Source organism: Nannobrachium achirus (assembly GCF_963921795.1).
Source record: "Nannobrachium achirus genome assembly, chromosome: 1".
In the NCBI taxonomy this organism is placed as follows: Eukaryota; Metazoa; Chordata; class Actinopteri; order Myctophiformes; family Myctophidae; genus Nannobrachium; species Nannobrachium achirus.
This window is the reverse complement of record NC_137810.1, coordinates 34335651-34352588: the sequence shown is the minus strand read 5'-3', so window position 1 is coordinate 34352588 and position 16938 is coordinate 34335651. Positions and strand designations below refer to the sequence as shown.

Here is a 16938-nt window from a genome sequence, read left to right as displayed (position 1 = left end):
ATTGGGAAGAGAACTGACTTTTTTTGGTTGGGAAGTGTAAGACCAGCTATTGACAGGGGGCATTCTAGTTCCAAATTGTACTCTGAGAGGGATGTGATTCGTCAAAGCTAGTGTACAGGGCAAGCGTCATAACAATTGCTCACTCATCATTAAGGTGCCTTGTGTTTACCGCAGTGTTTTGCCATCGTATCAGCAGTGCCGTCGTGTTCGGTTTCCAGGGTGTATTGTACAGGCTTTGTGTGACACAGGACATGAGCAAGGATTGGGGAGAGCCTTCAGAGAGGGAGAGGCAGATGCTCAAGATACGGCGAGACAGTGACACCAAGGCCGCAGAGCTTGCCAAGATGGAGAAGATGCTACAGGAGACCAGGAGCCTGCTAGACAAGAAGCCGGGGACAGAAAGCCAAGACTACCAGGGCAACATGGGTCTGTATCAGTATGTGTTGCATGTGGTCCTAATATAGCGTAGCAACTCTGCTGAGTCTGGTTATGTTCAAACTGCCCAAATCAATGTTTTTGGACTTACATATTGGAATCAGATTGGGTTTATCAGTGTTTCTTTTTCAAATCAGATGTCAAAGGTGTGTCTCAGTCTGGACACTCTTCATAGTTTGTTGTACGATACTGTTACTTGCTTGAAATGGCCAAGCTCATAAAGTGCAGTATTATGAGTTTGTAGATCTGCTATTTATGGCAATGTCTAAATACAGTAATCAGATCTGATCTTGCAAGTGATCAGATCTGACAACAGCGTGGACAGTGTCATAAAGGGTGTTTGTGTTGTCCATGGTGTTTCATATGTGCAAGGTTATATATATATATATATATATATATATATATATATATATATATATATACAGTAGTATGTGTGTATATTTAAACATTTTCATTTGTTTTTATTTTGTTTTGCTCATTTAGTGAAGTAAATTCTTAAGGCTTAGTTTTAGTTTTTTTTTTATATAGGCCTATATATATTTCGTATTCATTTCTTTTCTTTTGTAAACAGTTTCAGTTACTTTTTGTAAAGCCTTGTTTTAATTTTTTATTTCAGTTAAGAAATTGTAGTTTGAGATATTCTGTTAGTAACTGTATTATCCTTGGTTATGTGCTGTGTGTGCTGCAGTGGAGGACCTGGAGGAGAGGGTGCGCTGCAGCAGACGCCAGCGGAGAAGCTCTCTGCACCACACACAGATGTTGGAGAGCCAGATGAAAACGGTGAAGGACGAGCTGGAGGGCACGTTGGACCACCTGCAGGAGTTGCGGGATAAGTTGCGCCGCTCACAGCAGAAAGCGGAGGAGCGCAAAGTCGCCATGGAGAAGCTGGCCGCGGGGCTGCCTCGTTGACCTTAACTTGCGGTTGGTTTTTTAAAGCAAAGTTTCAATGTTTCCAAGAGATCCTATCACTGAACCATGGAAGAGGGTAAATTATAGTAAACGATATAGGACAGAGACTTCTTAAGCTTAATTTATACTTTGTCTTGTGACACGCTGAAAATCAGTTGTTCGACAAAGTATAAATGAAGCATCGTGCTGGCTCGGACGGCTCCGACGTGCACCTTCTGCTTAACATAATGACTGCTCAGATCAAAGCTCGGCACACCAAGATGCTCATTACCCTGCTTCTGACAACGGATACGTGTCTACTGTTTCTGAGCATCCCCACATCTTTTGGCTTTTCCTACCCTAGTAGCCAATAACCACCCTGTTTGAATGTCTTCCTTTTAATTGGGTGTTGTTAAATACTGTGAATTTGTGTTTGGGCTTTTATTATCCAAGTGTTTGTATGTCCTGTGTGCCAAACAACGATCAGCAGCTCCTGACCCTAAATCACCAATGATCATCATAGCAACACACAAAGGTGTTCATGGTAATAATAATATTTTTCATCAATATACTGGGCAACAAAAGTAAGAAAACCAATTGCATAAATGTATCCATTAAATATTTGCTTTGGTGTTGTTTCTTTCCTCCTTTAATTATTTTTCAATGTCATATCTACTAGAGCTCATGCAATCTTATCTTTAACCAGTATTTCTTTTGCAATATTTCTAAAATGGTAGAAATGTATCATAGATTTAACTAAGAATCTTTCTCTTTAACAGCTTCTGGGATCAATAGTGTGTTCTGTGCCATGTGGTGAGTCAGCTGAATAGGCCTATTTTCATCTTTGTCCCTGTGGCAAAGATGTAAGCACACTAAATTTAGCACAGGCTATCACATGCTGTTAGTCTGTGTTATTCATTAATTAAAGTGTTTTGATTCTCTCTTGATCTTGAATAATGATGTACATTAGCTACTTAGAAATTAGAAAAACATACTGTAAATTGCCTCGCTTTTATGTATGTAGAAATTAGATTGTGTCAGTTTGAATGTGTGGCTCCTTAGTGTATGCGTCAAGTACATTTCAGATGTCCCTGTGTCTGTATAATTCCTCCCTAGGTCTACATATTTACCATGCTCAAAGTGACTTGCTTTGCAGTGGATCCGTGTGTACTGTAGATCAGCATATCGGTGGGGCTGTGCGACCAGTCCAGGTGTGCCTTTATTGGGATTTAGTGACAACCACACATTTTACTATACTCTAGTCTAAGTTATGAATGTTTTTATTTATTTAACATAAACAGAACTTTGTGCTCACAAATTTCCTTCTATAAAATTATATACATAATACCGCCTCTCTGTTTTGGGTATGTCGTTGATTATTGGTGCGACCTTTTCTTCCTATTATTATTTTGTTACATAATATATAGTGAATATAGCAGATATACAAGCTTACATCATTTCACGGGACGTGAGATGGTTGTTACTTTTGCTGTATGAATAGAGGTGTGTCATGAGATTTTGAACTGACAAACATTTTGAAAACCACTGTCAAAGAAAGAGCTTTATAAAGCCATGCAAGTGAAGCAAAGTCACTTCTCAGATAAGACAGAGGCTCATATGTCTATTTCCTACAAGTTTTTACAAAGTATTATTAAGTAAGACACTGGAAACATATTTGATTCATGCAAAGTATTAACAAGATGTGTTCCTTGAGCTTGACCCTTCTGGTGGCTTTGGATCTTGATTTTATTCAAATAATTAGTACCATGTTAATGCAGAACATGTCCCAAGTAGTTTTTATGCAAAAAAGTTTGATTTGAAAGAATATTGAGAAATTATTTCTTCACCACAAACACCAATGTTCTCATTCTTTTTATTGTGTTCTTTTTCAAAGGGAGTGCAAAAACGAGTTGTCCTATACATGCCAGGAATATTAGCAGTTAAAATTGTATTATGGCCACCATCTATTGACTTAAACCTATAATTACCTTAACTACCCCAACCGACTTGTATTACCAACCATTTAATTACCCCAAACACACACACACACACACACACACACACAACTCACACACTATATTTACATCACTTGTGAGGACATTACATAGACTTCCATTCATTTTTATGCAAGTCCTGTGGCCTTACCCTAACCTCTATCCCTAAACCTAACCCCTAACCCTAAACCTAACCCTAACCATTGTGGGGACCTACTATTTTGTCCCCACACTGTCAGAGGTCCCCTGCAGGTGAGTGTGTGAACATGCGTTTAGTCCCCATAAGTATAGCTAGACAAACTCACACACACACACACACACACACACACAGTGTGTGTGTGTGTGTGTGTGTGAGTTTGTCTAGCTATACTTATGGGGACTAAACGCATGTTCACACACTCACCTGCAGGGGACCTCTGACAGTGTGGGGTGTGTGTGTGTGTGTGTGTGTGTGTGTCACACACACACACACACACACACACACACACACACACACACACACACACAGTATAAACCAGTAAGACTCTCTAATCGGGAGATAAGCGACCATCAGGTCGCAGCGTGATTTTAGGGCAAAATGTGTTGGAGCAGTGTCCAAAAATGTGTTTGAAAAATTCGGCCTGAAGGTGGCGCTAAATGGGACAGATCCATGTTGATGAGACGAGTGTAGACATACTATGTACCGATTGTTCGTGATTTTAGGGCAAAATCTGTAGGAGCAGTGTCCAAAAATGAGTTTTAAAAAATCGGCCTGAAGGTGGCGCTAAATGGGACAGATCCATGTTGATGACATAGTGTAGACATACTGTGTACCAATTTGTGTGATTTTAGGGCAAGAATTGTAGGAGCTGTGTCCATAAATGTGTTTTGCAAGAATCAGACTCATGGTGGCGCTAGAAGAGGGTCATGTGAGAATTGATGGCAAGGAGTGTGTATGCAAAATTTGGCATGGATCGGGGCAACGGTTGCGGACACAGACATAGAAAGGTAGACGCCTCTTCCGGCTGGGGGGTGCTGGTCCAAGACCGCTGGCAAGCCTCCCAATAACTCTACGCAAGCCTCCAGAATTCTGAGGCGGGGCTCTTGGGAATTCTGAAGGACGCTTCCTTGTGCGTCACAGAATGGGAAGCTCGGTACAGTCGGTAGTCCAATCAGATGCAGGACTGGCAGGACTCCCTCTTTCCCATTGGAGGGGGTAGAGTGCCTTCCGCAGTTCCACAGTTATGCACTTCCGCCAGAGGTGTTTGACCAGTCGCGCTAATGAACTGCAGCGGCGGAGGAGGTATCTAGCTTTTTATATCTGTGGTTGCGGAGATATGAGCAGGGCAAAAGTGAGACGTGTGACAGACAGACTGACGGACAGACTGATGGACAGCTGGTCGAGGTTTTGATAGTAACTGCGACCTGACGGTCACAAAAATACACATACATACAGTACACACTACTGATACTACTGTATAATTGTTGTTGCTATTTAATTTGAATAATAACTTATCTTTAATATCCATGTCATGTCATGTATAATAAGCTGTCTAATATTATGTAAAGCACTGTTAGATAATCAGCTCCACTACATTCCAGACAATATGGTTTAGTATAATTGTTTTGTGCGAGAGCTACAGCTTAAAAGTACTTTATACTTAATGATTTTTGATAGATGCTAGTTATACTGTCCAGATATTGGTTACTTCACACATGTTATGTAGCCTATATTATTAGAAGATAACAGAGAAAAACACCAGCAGTTCAGATAAACTGAAAAGGTTTGCCCCCCCCCAACACAGCATTTCCAGTACAAGCTCAAACTGGTATATGGTTTATGACTTAATATCTGAGTTCAAGTGGATATCAAACAACATTTCAGCAATATCATTCGAATGTGTTAGCATATAGCTTGCCAATGATGACAATACTCACCTGATACATGCGTTATCATATCCTTGGGATGGGACTGTTATCAATATTGTCATACCTTAGCCAAGGCTCAGTAGTCAGACTACAATTCTTCCAGGAATTGACAGTGAAAAGAGTTATGACAGTAACCTTTGTTGTCATGTCCCCTTTCAACTCCTTCACGAGGTCCTTGTGATTTGCATTCCTGTTTCATGCAAGTACAATGTCTGTTGAAGGAATCTGAAGTGTAGCCTACTGTGGGAGATTTTGATCTTATGCTGCATCCAAATATTCATCTATGCTACACGATGAAACTTGCACAGCCCTAAAGAGTGGTGGGAGGTTATCATTGAAGTGTACTGCAAAAAGACCTGCCGGAACACAGAAGGCCAAAATCTCTTTTTCAAGAGAAACCTGCCCAAGGTACATTTAGAGTAGGCTATACATACATATCACAAATGTGTTCAAGCCTGGTATATGAATGCTACAGTCCTGCACTTTAGATAAACCACCAGAATTAGGCTACAATAACCAGCAACTACAGCTGTGCAAAACCACCAGAACCACAGTTATGTGCCCAAGCCCAATCAAGTGAGAACATAGTAGCTGGCAGACTTCATGTTATGCAATCTATTGTGGCTGGAGGAGAAGTGTGTGTGTGTGTGTGTGTGTGTGTGTGTGTGTGTGTGTGTGTGTGTGTGCGTGCGTGCGTGCGTGCGTGCGTGCGTGCGTGCGTGCGTGTGCATGCTCGTGTGTGCGTGTATGTGTGAGTGTGTGACAGAGAGAGAGAGAGAGAGAGAGAGAGAGAGAGAGATTGAGATAGGTGGATGGATGAATGAAAGTGTGTGTGCAGATGGCTTCAACAAGGACTGTGTGTGCTGTGTACATAAGAAACAATGAGGTAGAATGTGCTGACTCAGCTGTGTGGTAGGGAGAGTGAGCTGGCCCTAATCTGAGAGGCCAAATAATACCCAACCTGTTGACAGCTTTCTGGCACACCACTGTCCACTGCACACAAAATCATGGGAGTAGTTAATTCAACTCAGTACGTGTTGTGCATCATCCAGATTTAATTGTGCTGTGTGCCAGTCTCAAGCTTAACAGACAGCAGCCAGGTCATTCAAATCATGCAGCCATAGCCCACGTTTATGTTATGCTCCAGTACATAATGTCACCTGTCAAAAAAAAAAAAAAGCTTGCAACACCTTGCATTGTAACATATTGTGATTGTAGATCAGGTGTACTATTAGGCTAAGTATATTTTTATTATACTTCATCAAGGAAGTATAAATCAAGCACATGCACAACCCTGTGATGGCACAGAACAACCTTTTCTTTTCTTTTCTTTTGTATTTTTTCTCGTTTTAGTAATTTCATGTTGTCAACGTTCAACAAACAAATTGGTAGGCTATATTAGAATACATTCAACATATACCGGTAGTCTATAATGTAGTGTATGAAAAATAGTGGGCTAGCTCTTCACTTTTCCTTTAACCAAGCTCTTTTGTGTGTGTGTGTGTGTGTGTGTGTGTGTGTGTGTGTGTGTGTGTGTGTGTGTGTGTGTGCGCGCGCGCCACGTGTTTGGTTTGGTAAGGGCGTCTGCAGCAACAACACACCCATCCCACACATTGTGGACGGGATGCGGCTAGACACGCCTCTTCTGTCAGCATAATGATGCCGTTTTTCCAGCCTTCCAGGCTATATAACAGATTTGGTTTGCATTTGCACACGAGTTGGTCACTCGGTCAGCTTCTGAGTTCTGATTACTTTTCTCTTGCAGTTGCAGGTAGGACATTTTGCCTGTTTCATTGCATGCTATATAGTTGTCGAATGGTTGTCAGAAATATATCCTATTATTTATTTTAGCTCATTTGACAATGGTGAAATGACAGTGTTTTCTGCCCTGTGGCACCCTGACTGTCACTGAGCAGCTCTGAGCTAATTCTCTAATTCTCCAGCACGTGCCAGCAGGTCTAGTCGAGTCTACTTCACACACCCTTGAATTCTTTGCGTGTTACTCATATGCCTTCTCCGCAGAAACTGGTTATTGAATAAGTTTAACAACTGTGTAGCCTGGTTGCGTTAAGAAAAATGCACATGAACATTTACCTGGGATCCATTATGTTTCATAGTCATAGTCATTGATAAAAACAAAGGTATGACGTATGATCTTAATGAATATGTAGAAATAGGCTATCCAGTTCTGGCTCATGGAGAAATGTTTCTTAAAATGCTATAATAGATAATGCATCATACCATCATTATGATGCTATCTCTAATGACATGATGACCCGCTGTGACTTTCAACCCTCAACATACATTATGAATGATTTACTGTATGTAGGCCCCTAGCCCTGAATACAGGACTCTCATATACATGAGAGTCCTGGTGCCGCCTCAACATGAGGAGTAGTGGGCAATCGAGCCCTTAACGGTTTGAGCTAGGAACGTCAGATTTCAAAAATAAACTGCTTACCCAAGCCAACTTTGCTAACGATTTGACGCCGCACAACGTTCATTACACGCCGCTCCCCGGTTGTTGAATAAAACGCATTTTTGTCCGAAATTATTTTGCTTAACATAGGACGTCCGCCTCTAGTGGACAGTCGCGTCATCGCATCATCTCCGTTCACTACAATGATCAACCGGAGATGACGCGACTGTCCACTAGAGGCGGACGTCCTATGTTAAGCAAAATAATTTCGGACAAAAATGCTTTTTATTCAACAATCCGGTAGCGGCGTGTAATGAACGTTGTGCGGCGTCAAATTGTTAGCAAAGTTGGCTTAGGTAAGCACTTTATTTTTGAAATCTGACGTTCCTAGCGCAAACCGTTAAGGGCTCGATTGCCCACTACTCCTCATGTTGAGGCGGCACCAGGACTCTCATGTATATGAGAGTCCTGTATTCAGGGCTAGTAGGCCCCCCGCCCCTATGGTAAAGTCAAACCAGGTTACAGACTAGACTATGCAACAAACATGTGCATGTGCAGTTTTATATGGCACATTTGGAGGACAGAGAATTGCAAATTCAAAACGGCATCTAAAAAGAATATTTGAATGAATGTCAGGATATAATGTGAATCAGAATAATTTTGGCCAGGATAATGACATTACATTTTCATTTCACCAGGCCTACTGAGTAGGCTACATTGCACAAAAAACATGCAAACATTAATTTCCGCTTTTGAAAGGATTCCAAGTGGGAGGGTAAACCTTTGAGACTTATTAGCGACTTAAACCCCAGCATCCATGTTCTGGGGGAAAACCCTTGCAGAAACCCTTGCTGTACCTACAAGCTTAAAACGGCATCGTAAGCTTATAGATCGGCCTGAAGGACTCCACTCAACAACATAGTAGTTAGTGATAGTGGCCTTACATAGGCCTGGAAGGTTGATTTTTAAAAAAGAATAAATTAAAGTGAAAATACAATTTTGTACAGTACGAAGTTTGTGTAATGACATGGTTCAGTGTGTGTGAATCTTCTTCTTCTTTGCCCACAGGGGCGTCACACCAAATTCTGGGCCCTGGGTACAAGGATTCACTGCGGGCCCCCCATGAATGTTAACTATTGAAAAATAGCAGATATACAAGCTCACAGCGCGGCACCGAGTGCCGCGCTGCGAGCTTGTATATCTGCTATTTTTGAAAAATCATGAAAATGTGTGCAAGAAACCTATGTCAAGGACCCCCAAGATGATATGTATTTGGCCACGGACCCCGATCTCAAAATATTTAGTTCCAGGGACCCCCCAGAAGCAAAATTTGAGTTAGAAATGTTCGCTTAAAAAAATACATATATTCAAAGATTTTCACACATTTTCACAACTTTTCAAAAATAGCAGATCTACAAGCTTGCAGCGCGGCACTCGGTGCCGCGCTGTGAGCTTGTATATCTGCTATTTTTCAATAGATAAAGTTATTAGGGCCCCTCCACCTTGGGCCCCAGTAACTCAGTCCCACTTTCCTACCCCTTGTGACGCCCCTGTTTGCCCATCAGAGCGATGTTGCATCACAAAGAGTTTGAGGTGGCAGGGAAGGAGCCCGGCCTGCAGGTGTGGCGGGTGGAGAAGATGGATTTGAAGCTTGTTCCTAAAGAGCTTCATGGAGACTTCTACGCCGGCGATGCCTACATCTTACTGTACACCACTGCGGGTTTCTCATACAACATTCATATGTGGCTAGGTAAGAGAACAATTTGACGATTTGATTCAGATGATGACTTATTGTCAAATTAACTCTTGCTTGTAAAGTAATGTAGGTTCCTCCAAGTGGATTACATGCATGGACCCGATGATTTCCTGTTATATTCTTACAAGTAGCACTTTTACCATAGGAGCAGACAGTTCCCAGGATGAGAAAGGCGCGGCTGCCATCTTTGCCACCCAGCTTGATGACTTCCTGGGCGGAGGACCAGTACAATTCCACGATGTTCAAGAACATGAGTCACTCACATTTTTGGGCTACTTCAAGTCTGGAGTCAAGTACAAGGTAAGATGCTGATGATCTACAAGCTCACAAGATTTGGTGTAGACATGTGGTGTAACATTGTTGTACCGCACATTAAACACCTACATCGCTACCTAATTTTCTTATCAATACAAATTCAGAAAGAGCTTTTAATACTGTATTGCAGACAGTGCTGCCGTGACTGTCAGTGTTATCTGACAGGGACACTGAGTTTCCTGCTGTTACTATCGGGAGTTCGGGACAAAGCATAATACATTCATGAATCCTCTCCACTGTGTTGCGTGCTGGTATGGTGAGGACCCAAGTGCAGGACAGTGAGGCAGGTAGTCAGTGATCAAAAACCCAGGACTGGATGTTTTAATGCAGTTGACACAGCAATGATCCAACAAGGACTAACTGGGGAACAGGACTGATACACTTGGGGGGATCACAAATGAGACACAGCAGAGGCAGACAGGAGCATAGAACAAAGCAAATTAGACCAGGGAATAATACACACAGAATGACCAGTCAAAATTCTCACGTTTCCCCCCTTCTCCGCTCCCTCCACTGGCTCCCGGTTGCTGCCCGCACAGAATCCAAAACACTGATGCTGGCCTTCAAAGCCACCAAAGGTATAGCACCTCCATACCTTCAAAGCCTGATGAACCCTACAACCCCACCCTAACCTTTGCTAAAAACCCCAGGATAACGACCCACTCGCCCTAGACTCTTTGCCCTCCTGGCCCCCAAACTGTGGAATGAACTCCCAGTTGCACTGCAGACTCACTCCCTAGCTTCCGCCGTCGTCAGAAGACTCACCTATTCAGACTCCACCTTAGTCCATAGTCATTTAGATAGCATTTTACATTTTTTATGTTATTATAATTTGTTATGAAGTTTTTACTGAATAGGTGCTTGTGCTACCTGTTTTTCTTAGATTTGCCTACTATTTCTTTACATTTGATGTGCTTATTGTAAATCGCTCTGGATTAAGAGTGTACTAAATGCTTAAATTGAAAATTGTAATGACCAAATCTAGACAAGACAATGAATGAAGCAAAATAAATCTCAATTATACAGTATATCTGCCCATGTCTCTACGGTTCAACTCTGATACCGGAATTGTGTTGATAAGCTTAACCTTTAATCAAAATAGATCCTAAATCTAGATGATGTAAATGGTAGCACTAGAAAAAAACATCCATGATTATCCTAATCATAGACATAAAAAGGTAGACGCCTCCTTCGGCTCTGGGGCGTCCGTCTTGGAGGATAGGCAAAGGGGGACGTTCAGCAGGCTAATCAGAGGCAGGACTCCCTCTTTCCCAGAGGCACTTGCTTTGGCAATGTAAATGTTTGTCTCCTCATGCCAATAAAGTTCCTTTGAATTGAATTGAAGTCCCGGAAAACATGCACTTTAATTGGCTAGTAGTCACTTTGAGTGGCAGCGTGCTTTCAGCACTTCTGCACTTCCTCCTATCCTGTTTGACGGGTCGCTCCAATGAACTCCAGCGGCAGAAGAGGTTTATAGCTTTTTATATCTGTGGTTCTAATGCCTTATTTATTTGACTTGTATCACAGCAAGGTGGAGTGGCTTCGGGCTTCCAGCATGTGGTGACCAACGACATGAATGTAAAACGCCTGCTGCATGTCAAGGGCCGCAGGGTCATCAGGGCTACAGAGGTGGACATGTCCTGGGCCAGCTTCAACAAAGGAGACTGCTTCATCGTTGACTTGGGAAAGGTGAGTTCAGGTGGGACCAGTGACAATAGGTAGCCTATGTATCAGACACCAAAACATTTACTAAGAACACTACTAAGATGATTCTGATGTTAATCTCACCCTCATGTGTACGATGTCTCTCGGATCACAGGACATCTACAATTGGTGTGGCAGTGAATGTAACCACTTTGAACGCGTGAAGGCTTTGAGAGTGGCCATCGATATTAGGGACAACGAGCGGAAAGGCCGTGCCAAGATGCATATGATCGACGAGGGAAGTGAACCAGAGGATTTCCTGAACGTGAGTCAACCTTTCCCTTGTGTGGAGCAGAATAGCTGGTGTTTTTGCGACAACAAGTGTTTGTCTGAGTCATGTCAGGATGTCAGTGAGCTCTTATCCAGTGAAACTCTGGATTGGACTGTGTCTATAGGGTCACTGATTTGTTTGTGCCCGTTTTATTTATAGGCTCTTGGACCAAAGCCTGAAATCCCATCAAAAAGCCCTGATGATGAATCCGCAGAGACAGCCAACAAGAAAAAGGGAACTCTCTACCAAGTGAGTTTGGCACATGGTGCTTTAACACAATGTAAAGTAAGAAGCATTATAAACTGTGTTTTACATTAATAAAAGTAAATAGTTTTGTAAATTCACTATGTATACTAGATCTTCTGAGAACTCCATTACCAGAATACTGATACAGGTGTTTTTGTGTGTTTTGTAGATCTCTGATGCTGCTGGCTCCATGAAGATGTCAGTGGTAGCTCAGACCAACCCTTTCAGTCAAGAAATGCTCTCCCTCAGTGAATGCTACATCTTGGATAATGGCTCAGACAAGAAGATCTTTGTCTGGAAAGGTATTGAGTTATTAATGATTTTATTCATGTCAAACATATTATCCAGTCAAACCATTTTTCCCCCCTACTAAGGTCACTGCTCAAACCGTTTGAAATGTAGGCTCCTTGGTTACTGTGGCTTCTGTATTTCTTTTCATTTGACAAAAAGAGGAAAATGACTCATACTTGCATTTCACCAGTAAGACTTCCTAATCGGGAGATAAACAACCGTCAGGTCGCATACACAAACATTAGAAGGCAATGGTAGACAATCAGGAGAAAATATGTGAAATGGGACATATCCATGTTGATGACATGACTTTAGAGATACTGTGTACCGCTTTGCATGATTTTAGGGCAAAATCTGTAGGAGCAGTGCAAAAATGTGTTTGGCAAGAATCTGCCTCATGGTGGCGCTAGAAGAGTGCCATGTGCTTTGACAAAAAGAGGAAAATGACTCATGTGAAATGACTTGCATTTCATAAGTGGCAGGTCTCTAACCAAAGAACCATACTCCTACTGTAAACTGCAGGACCCGATGCAAACCCAGCAGAGCGCCGCGCTGCTGCCAAGGCTGCAGAGCATTTCATTAAAGACAAAGGTTACCCCAAGCACACCCAGGTACAGTTCTGTAATGATGAAGTCTACATCTGTTTCCAGTAGATCTGTGCTGGAAAACAGCATTTGCAAATCAAAGTTTCCATCTATGAATGGTTTATCTATACAGATACAAGTGATGCCAGCAGGGAGTGAGACCACCCTGTTCAAGCAATTCTTCTGCAACTGGATGGACAAGGACCAGACCACGGGCCCCAGGCGGCCCCACACCGTGGGCCGTATTGCCCGGGTGGAGCAGATCCCTTTTGATGCGTCCGCCCTGCATAGCAATGAGACCATGGCTGCCCAACATGGCATGGTGGACGATGGCTCCGGAAAAGTCCAGGTGCGTCAACTAGCAGGATTACATTTGATGATGTCAGTACTGTGTGTATTATATAGTAACCCATGGCAACGGTGTGTGTCTGTAGATTTGGCGTGTGGAGGAGGGCGAGAAGGTCTCTGTGGACCAGTCCAGCTACGGACAGTTCTATGGAGGGGACTGCTATCTGGTACTGTACACCTACAATATACGAGGACGAGAACAGCACATCATCTACACCTGGTTAGTTATCTGTGTTTTTGGATCGGCACTTTTGACCCACAAGGTGTCAGCCTCCAGGAAGAAATCCCAAATACAAAGGAAATTCATAATTGCTTATAACAACCACACCAGGGGGTCTAATGAAGTAATGTCAACCTCCTAGACACATGAAAACCAGAAAAAGTACAAAACTATGGCACCGCCTCTAATAATAATAATAATACATCAAACTTATAAGTCGCTCTACAAAAAAAAGAAAAACATTATTAATGTATTATTTATCTTTATGTACACATAGGTATACGTTTAAGTACACAATATACTCTAGGTCTAGATGGATAAAAAGGCTCACATCCACTGATGCTCTTGTCTAGGCCGTGGGTTTTCAACTGTGGTCCGCGGAAATATACTGTTTTTTTTTGTTTGTTTGTTTTTTTTTTGGGGGGGGGGGGGGGGGGGGGGTCTAGTGAATGTTAAAGTATGGTGTGTGTGATATCAAATGCTTACCATAATCACAGCTAGTTGACGTTGTCGTTGAGGGTTCAGTTCCCATATTGACAAGCATTTCTGACATACATTTTAAAAAATGTGGCGGTTTTGCTGTCCTTAGGCAAGGGGTGAAGTGCACACAGGATGAACTGGCTGCCTCAGCCTTCCTCACCGTCAAACTGGACGACTCCATGGGGGGATCACCTGTCCAGGTAAGACATTTATCACACACAACACCATATACGGTTATTATTTGTGAATATCACTTCCATTCAATCTAATGCACAGTGTTCCTTAATTAAAAGTGGGACCCAAACATGGTCTGACAGACGATTAACTTTTAACAGAGGAACATTTTCTTTCTAAATATTAAGGCCTGACTTGACAGAATTCAGATTCCTGTACAAAGCTGAAAGCTATGCTATTCCTAACGACCCTGTCTTCTATTTGTATGTGTAGGTAAAATGGGTTTGTTGAGGTTGTTTCCCTTTTTTGTTCCCACAGGTACGTGTCACTCATGGCCAAGAGCCACCGCACTTTGTGAGTCTGTTCAGGGGGAAGCCTCTGATCATCTACCTGGGTGGGACGTCTAGAAAAGGGGGCCAGAGCCAGGCTGGTGGCACACGACTTTTCCACATCCGCCAGAATTCCACCAAAGCCACAAGGGCTGTTGAGGTACGCCCAACGTATTACATTGAACATACTGTATATAAAACTCCTTATTATAACTCCTTTATTTAACCAGAAAAAATATCATTGACTCTCATCACCTTTTCAAGGGAGACCTAGACCTGTACATGAAAGGCAGCAGAACTTCTTTTAAAAGTGACATTGACACATTATATTAAAACATCTTCCAAGACACCTGCATTTAAAAACAAAAACAAACAGAAAACTGGCTATTGTCAACATCTATACTCCAATCAGGGTCTTGAACTCCCTAAGTGGTACCAGAACCTCCTAATATGGAAACAACCCTGGTAACTTTTAAAAGTAACTGCCTGCTGGACTGCAAAGTTACAGGGGCTACAAAGATAACTGGGCTATTTAGACAGGATTGCCTTGTAGATAAAACACATACATATACTGTAACAGTCTACATGTAGCTAGAGAAGGCCATTCCATTACTTCATATAACCTATACTGATGGGTGGATGATCAGTGTCAAGCAATGCTCATTTTCTCAAATTCTGCAAAAAGCCCATTTAAACTTAATCTCTCTTGTCTCCCTTTTCACTGACCTAGGTGCAGCCCTCTGCTTCCTCTCTGAACACTAACGATGTGTTTGTGCTGAAGTCACTGGACTCTGTGTTCGTGTGGAAGGGAGTCGGGGCCACAGATGAGGAGATGAATGCGGCCAAGTATGTGACCGGCCTGCTTGGAGGCAGTGTCACTGCAGTGGATGAGGGAAAGGAGCCAGGTGAATACTATGAATATAAATGGTCTTTTACTCTGTGATGATAGTATGATAGAAGTGTGTTTCATACAGTACTACTGCACTCTCCCCAGCTGCTTTCTGGTCAGCACTGGGAGGGAAGAAGGATTACCAGACATCCAGGAGCCTGCAGAAGGTGGTGAAGCCACCTCGACTGTTTGGCTGTTCAAACAAAACTGGCAGACTCATAGTGAGTATATAACTTTCTTGTTTTGCAAGTGCTGTGAGGCAGCATTTGAAATCAGAGAGTATAATGTATTCTATTTCTTTGTCAGGCAGAAGAGGTGCCTGGGGATTTCACGCAGATGGATCTGGCAACCGATGATGTTATGATTGTGGACACCTGGGATCAGGTAAGCTCCCTGGTGCCATCATGCCATCAATATTCAGGAAGTGGTTCATGCTCTCCTGAGATCTTTTATTGTTTCCTTATCCCTGAATCTCATGTGGTTGTTCCTCTGTCTCCTGCCACACCAGATCTTCCTCTGGATCGGCAACGAAGCCAACAACGTGGAGAGAACCGGAGCAGGCAAAATTGGTAGGATAAACACAACAATGTTTATTTTGAGGGGCCTCTATGGTGTCAGGGGTCCCAGGATTTGTTTATCACATTCCCATAGCCATTTATTCACAATCAAAGAAAACAACAAAATAGCATTTGATCAACATTAATTTATATATTAAAGGTGGGGTAAAAACAAGTTTCTTGTTAAAAGATTAAAGCTATTTTAGTATTCTGACATTAATCATCATCATAGAGTGTTTGTTTGGTAAAGGGGGTCTCCTCATCTCTCCAGCTCTTTAATAAACAGAAAATACATTTCCGGGTGGGTTGCACATTTTAAACCAATCAGTAGAGTACAAATTTATCAGCAGATATTGTTTCAGTTCCAATTTTGTCTCCTCGTTTCTTTGTGTCATCACTTTCGATTGCACTGTATCCTATATGCGTTCTCTCTCCTGATTACTTACTGTGACTACCAAAAGATGCCTGTACTCATCTATGCCTTTTTAATGTTTAAAAATGTTATTATATATTTTTTTATACAGCTAAAGACTATGTGGATTCTGACCCCTCCGGTCGTGTTGGTATTCCCATCACAACAATTAAGCAGGGGGCGGAGCCACCCACCTTCACTGGCTGGTTTCAGGCCTGGGACCCCAAGATGTGGGACACAGACCCATTGGAGCGTATCCGGGCCAACTTCTAAACACAGTCACATGCACACCCACACTCCTGTACCTGCTGATGCTTGGCTTAGAGTTTTTCAGCAGAAACGCACAACGCAAACGCATCTGCAAGTTACTGTATCTGCAAGCACCTAGTTCTTATAATCTTAAAAGGTGAACGTTGCCCATTTTCAACCTAAATCCCTTTGTTTCACTTCATCGAGCACACAGGATGTATGCCTGAAATTACATTGTGTTTTACATTGTTTCACAATGTCATATGTCAAGAAGAAATTCACAGAGGACAGTATTTTTTTTTTACCACACTATATATTTGGTATCTCCTCACATCAAAACAATAGGATTTAAGTAGAAAATCTTTTCCCTTAAAGATGGAGCTCGCGATATAACAAAATAGAATATCCTGTCATATAAGTTATATAGAAGATTTTGGAACAATTTGCTACTTGAATTAATTCCACAAAT

General features: G+C 42.2%; 2 protein-coding genes across 2 annotated transcripts; both read left to right on the top strand.

Moving 5' to 3' along the window:
- Positions 1-251: 251 nt before the first annotated feature.
- LOC308287323 (uncharacterized protein) lies at positions 252-1344 on the top strand (the record flags this gene model as incomplete). Its single annotated transcript, XM_080728459.1, has 2 exons — positions 252-426; positions 1124-1344. 2 exons carry the CDS (start codon positions 252-254, stop codon positions 1342-1344), a joined length of 396 nt encoding a protein of 131 aa, XP_080584585.1.
- A 7869-nt stretch (positions 1345-9213) lies between these two features.
- LOC308303375 (scinderin-like) lies at positions 9214-16924 on the top strand (the record flags this gene model as incomplete). The annotated part of the gene is made up of 16 exons (XM_080747729.1): positions 9214-9394; positions 9546-9700; positions 11243-11404; positions 11535-11684; positions 11850-11939; positions 12106-12238; positions 12750-12838; positions 12945-13160; positions 13246-13379; positions 13969-14059; positions 14352-14522; positions 15093-15267; positions 15357-15472; positions 15558-15635; positions 15760-15820; positions 16333-16924. 16 exons carry the CDS (start codon positions 9214-9216, stop codon positions 16491-16493), a joined length of 2163 nt encoding a protein of 720 aa, XP_080603855.1. The 3' UTR covers positions 16494-16924.
- Between the last annotated feature and the right edge of the window lie 14 nt (positions 16925-16938).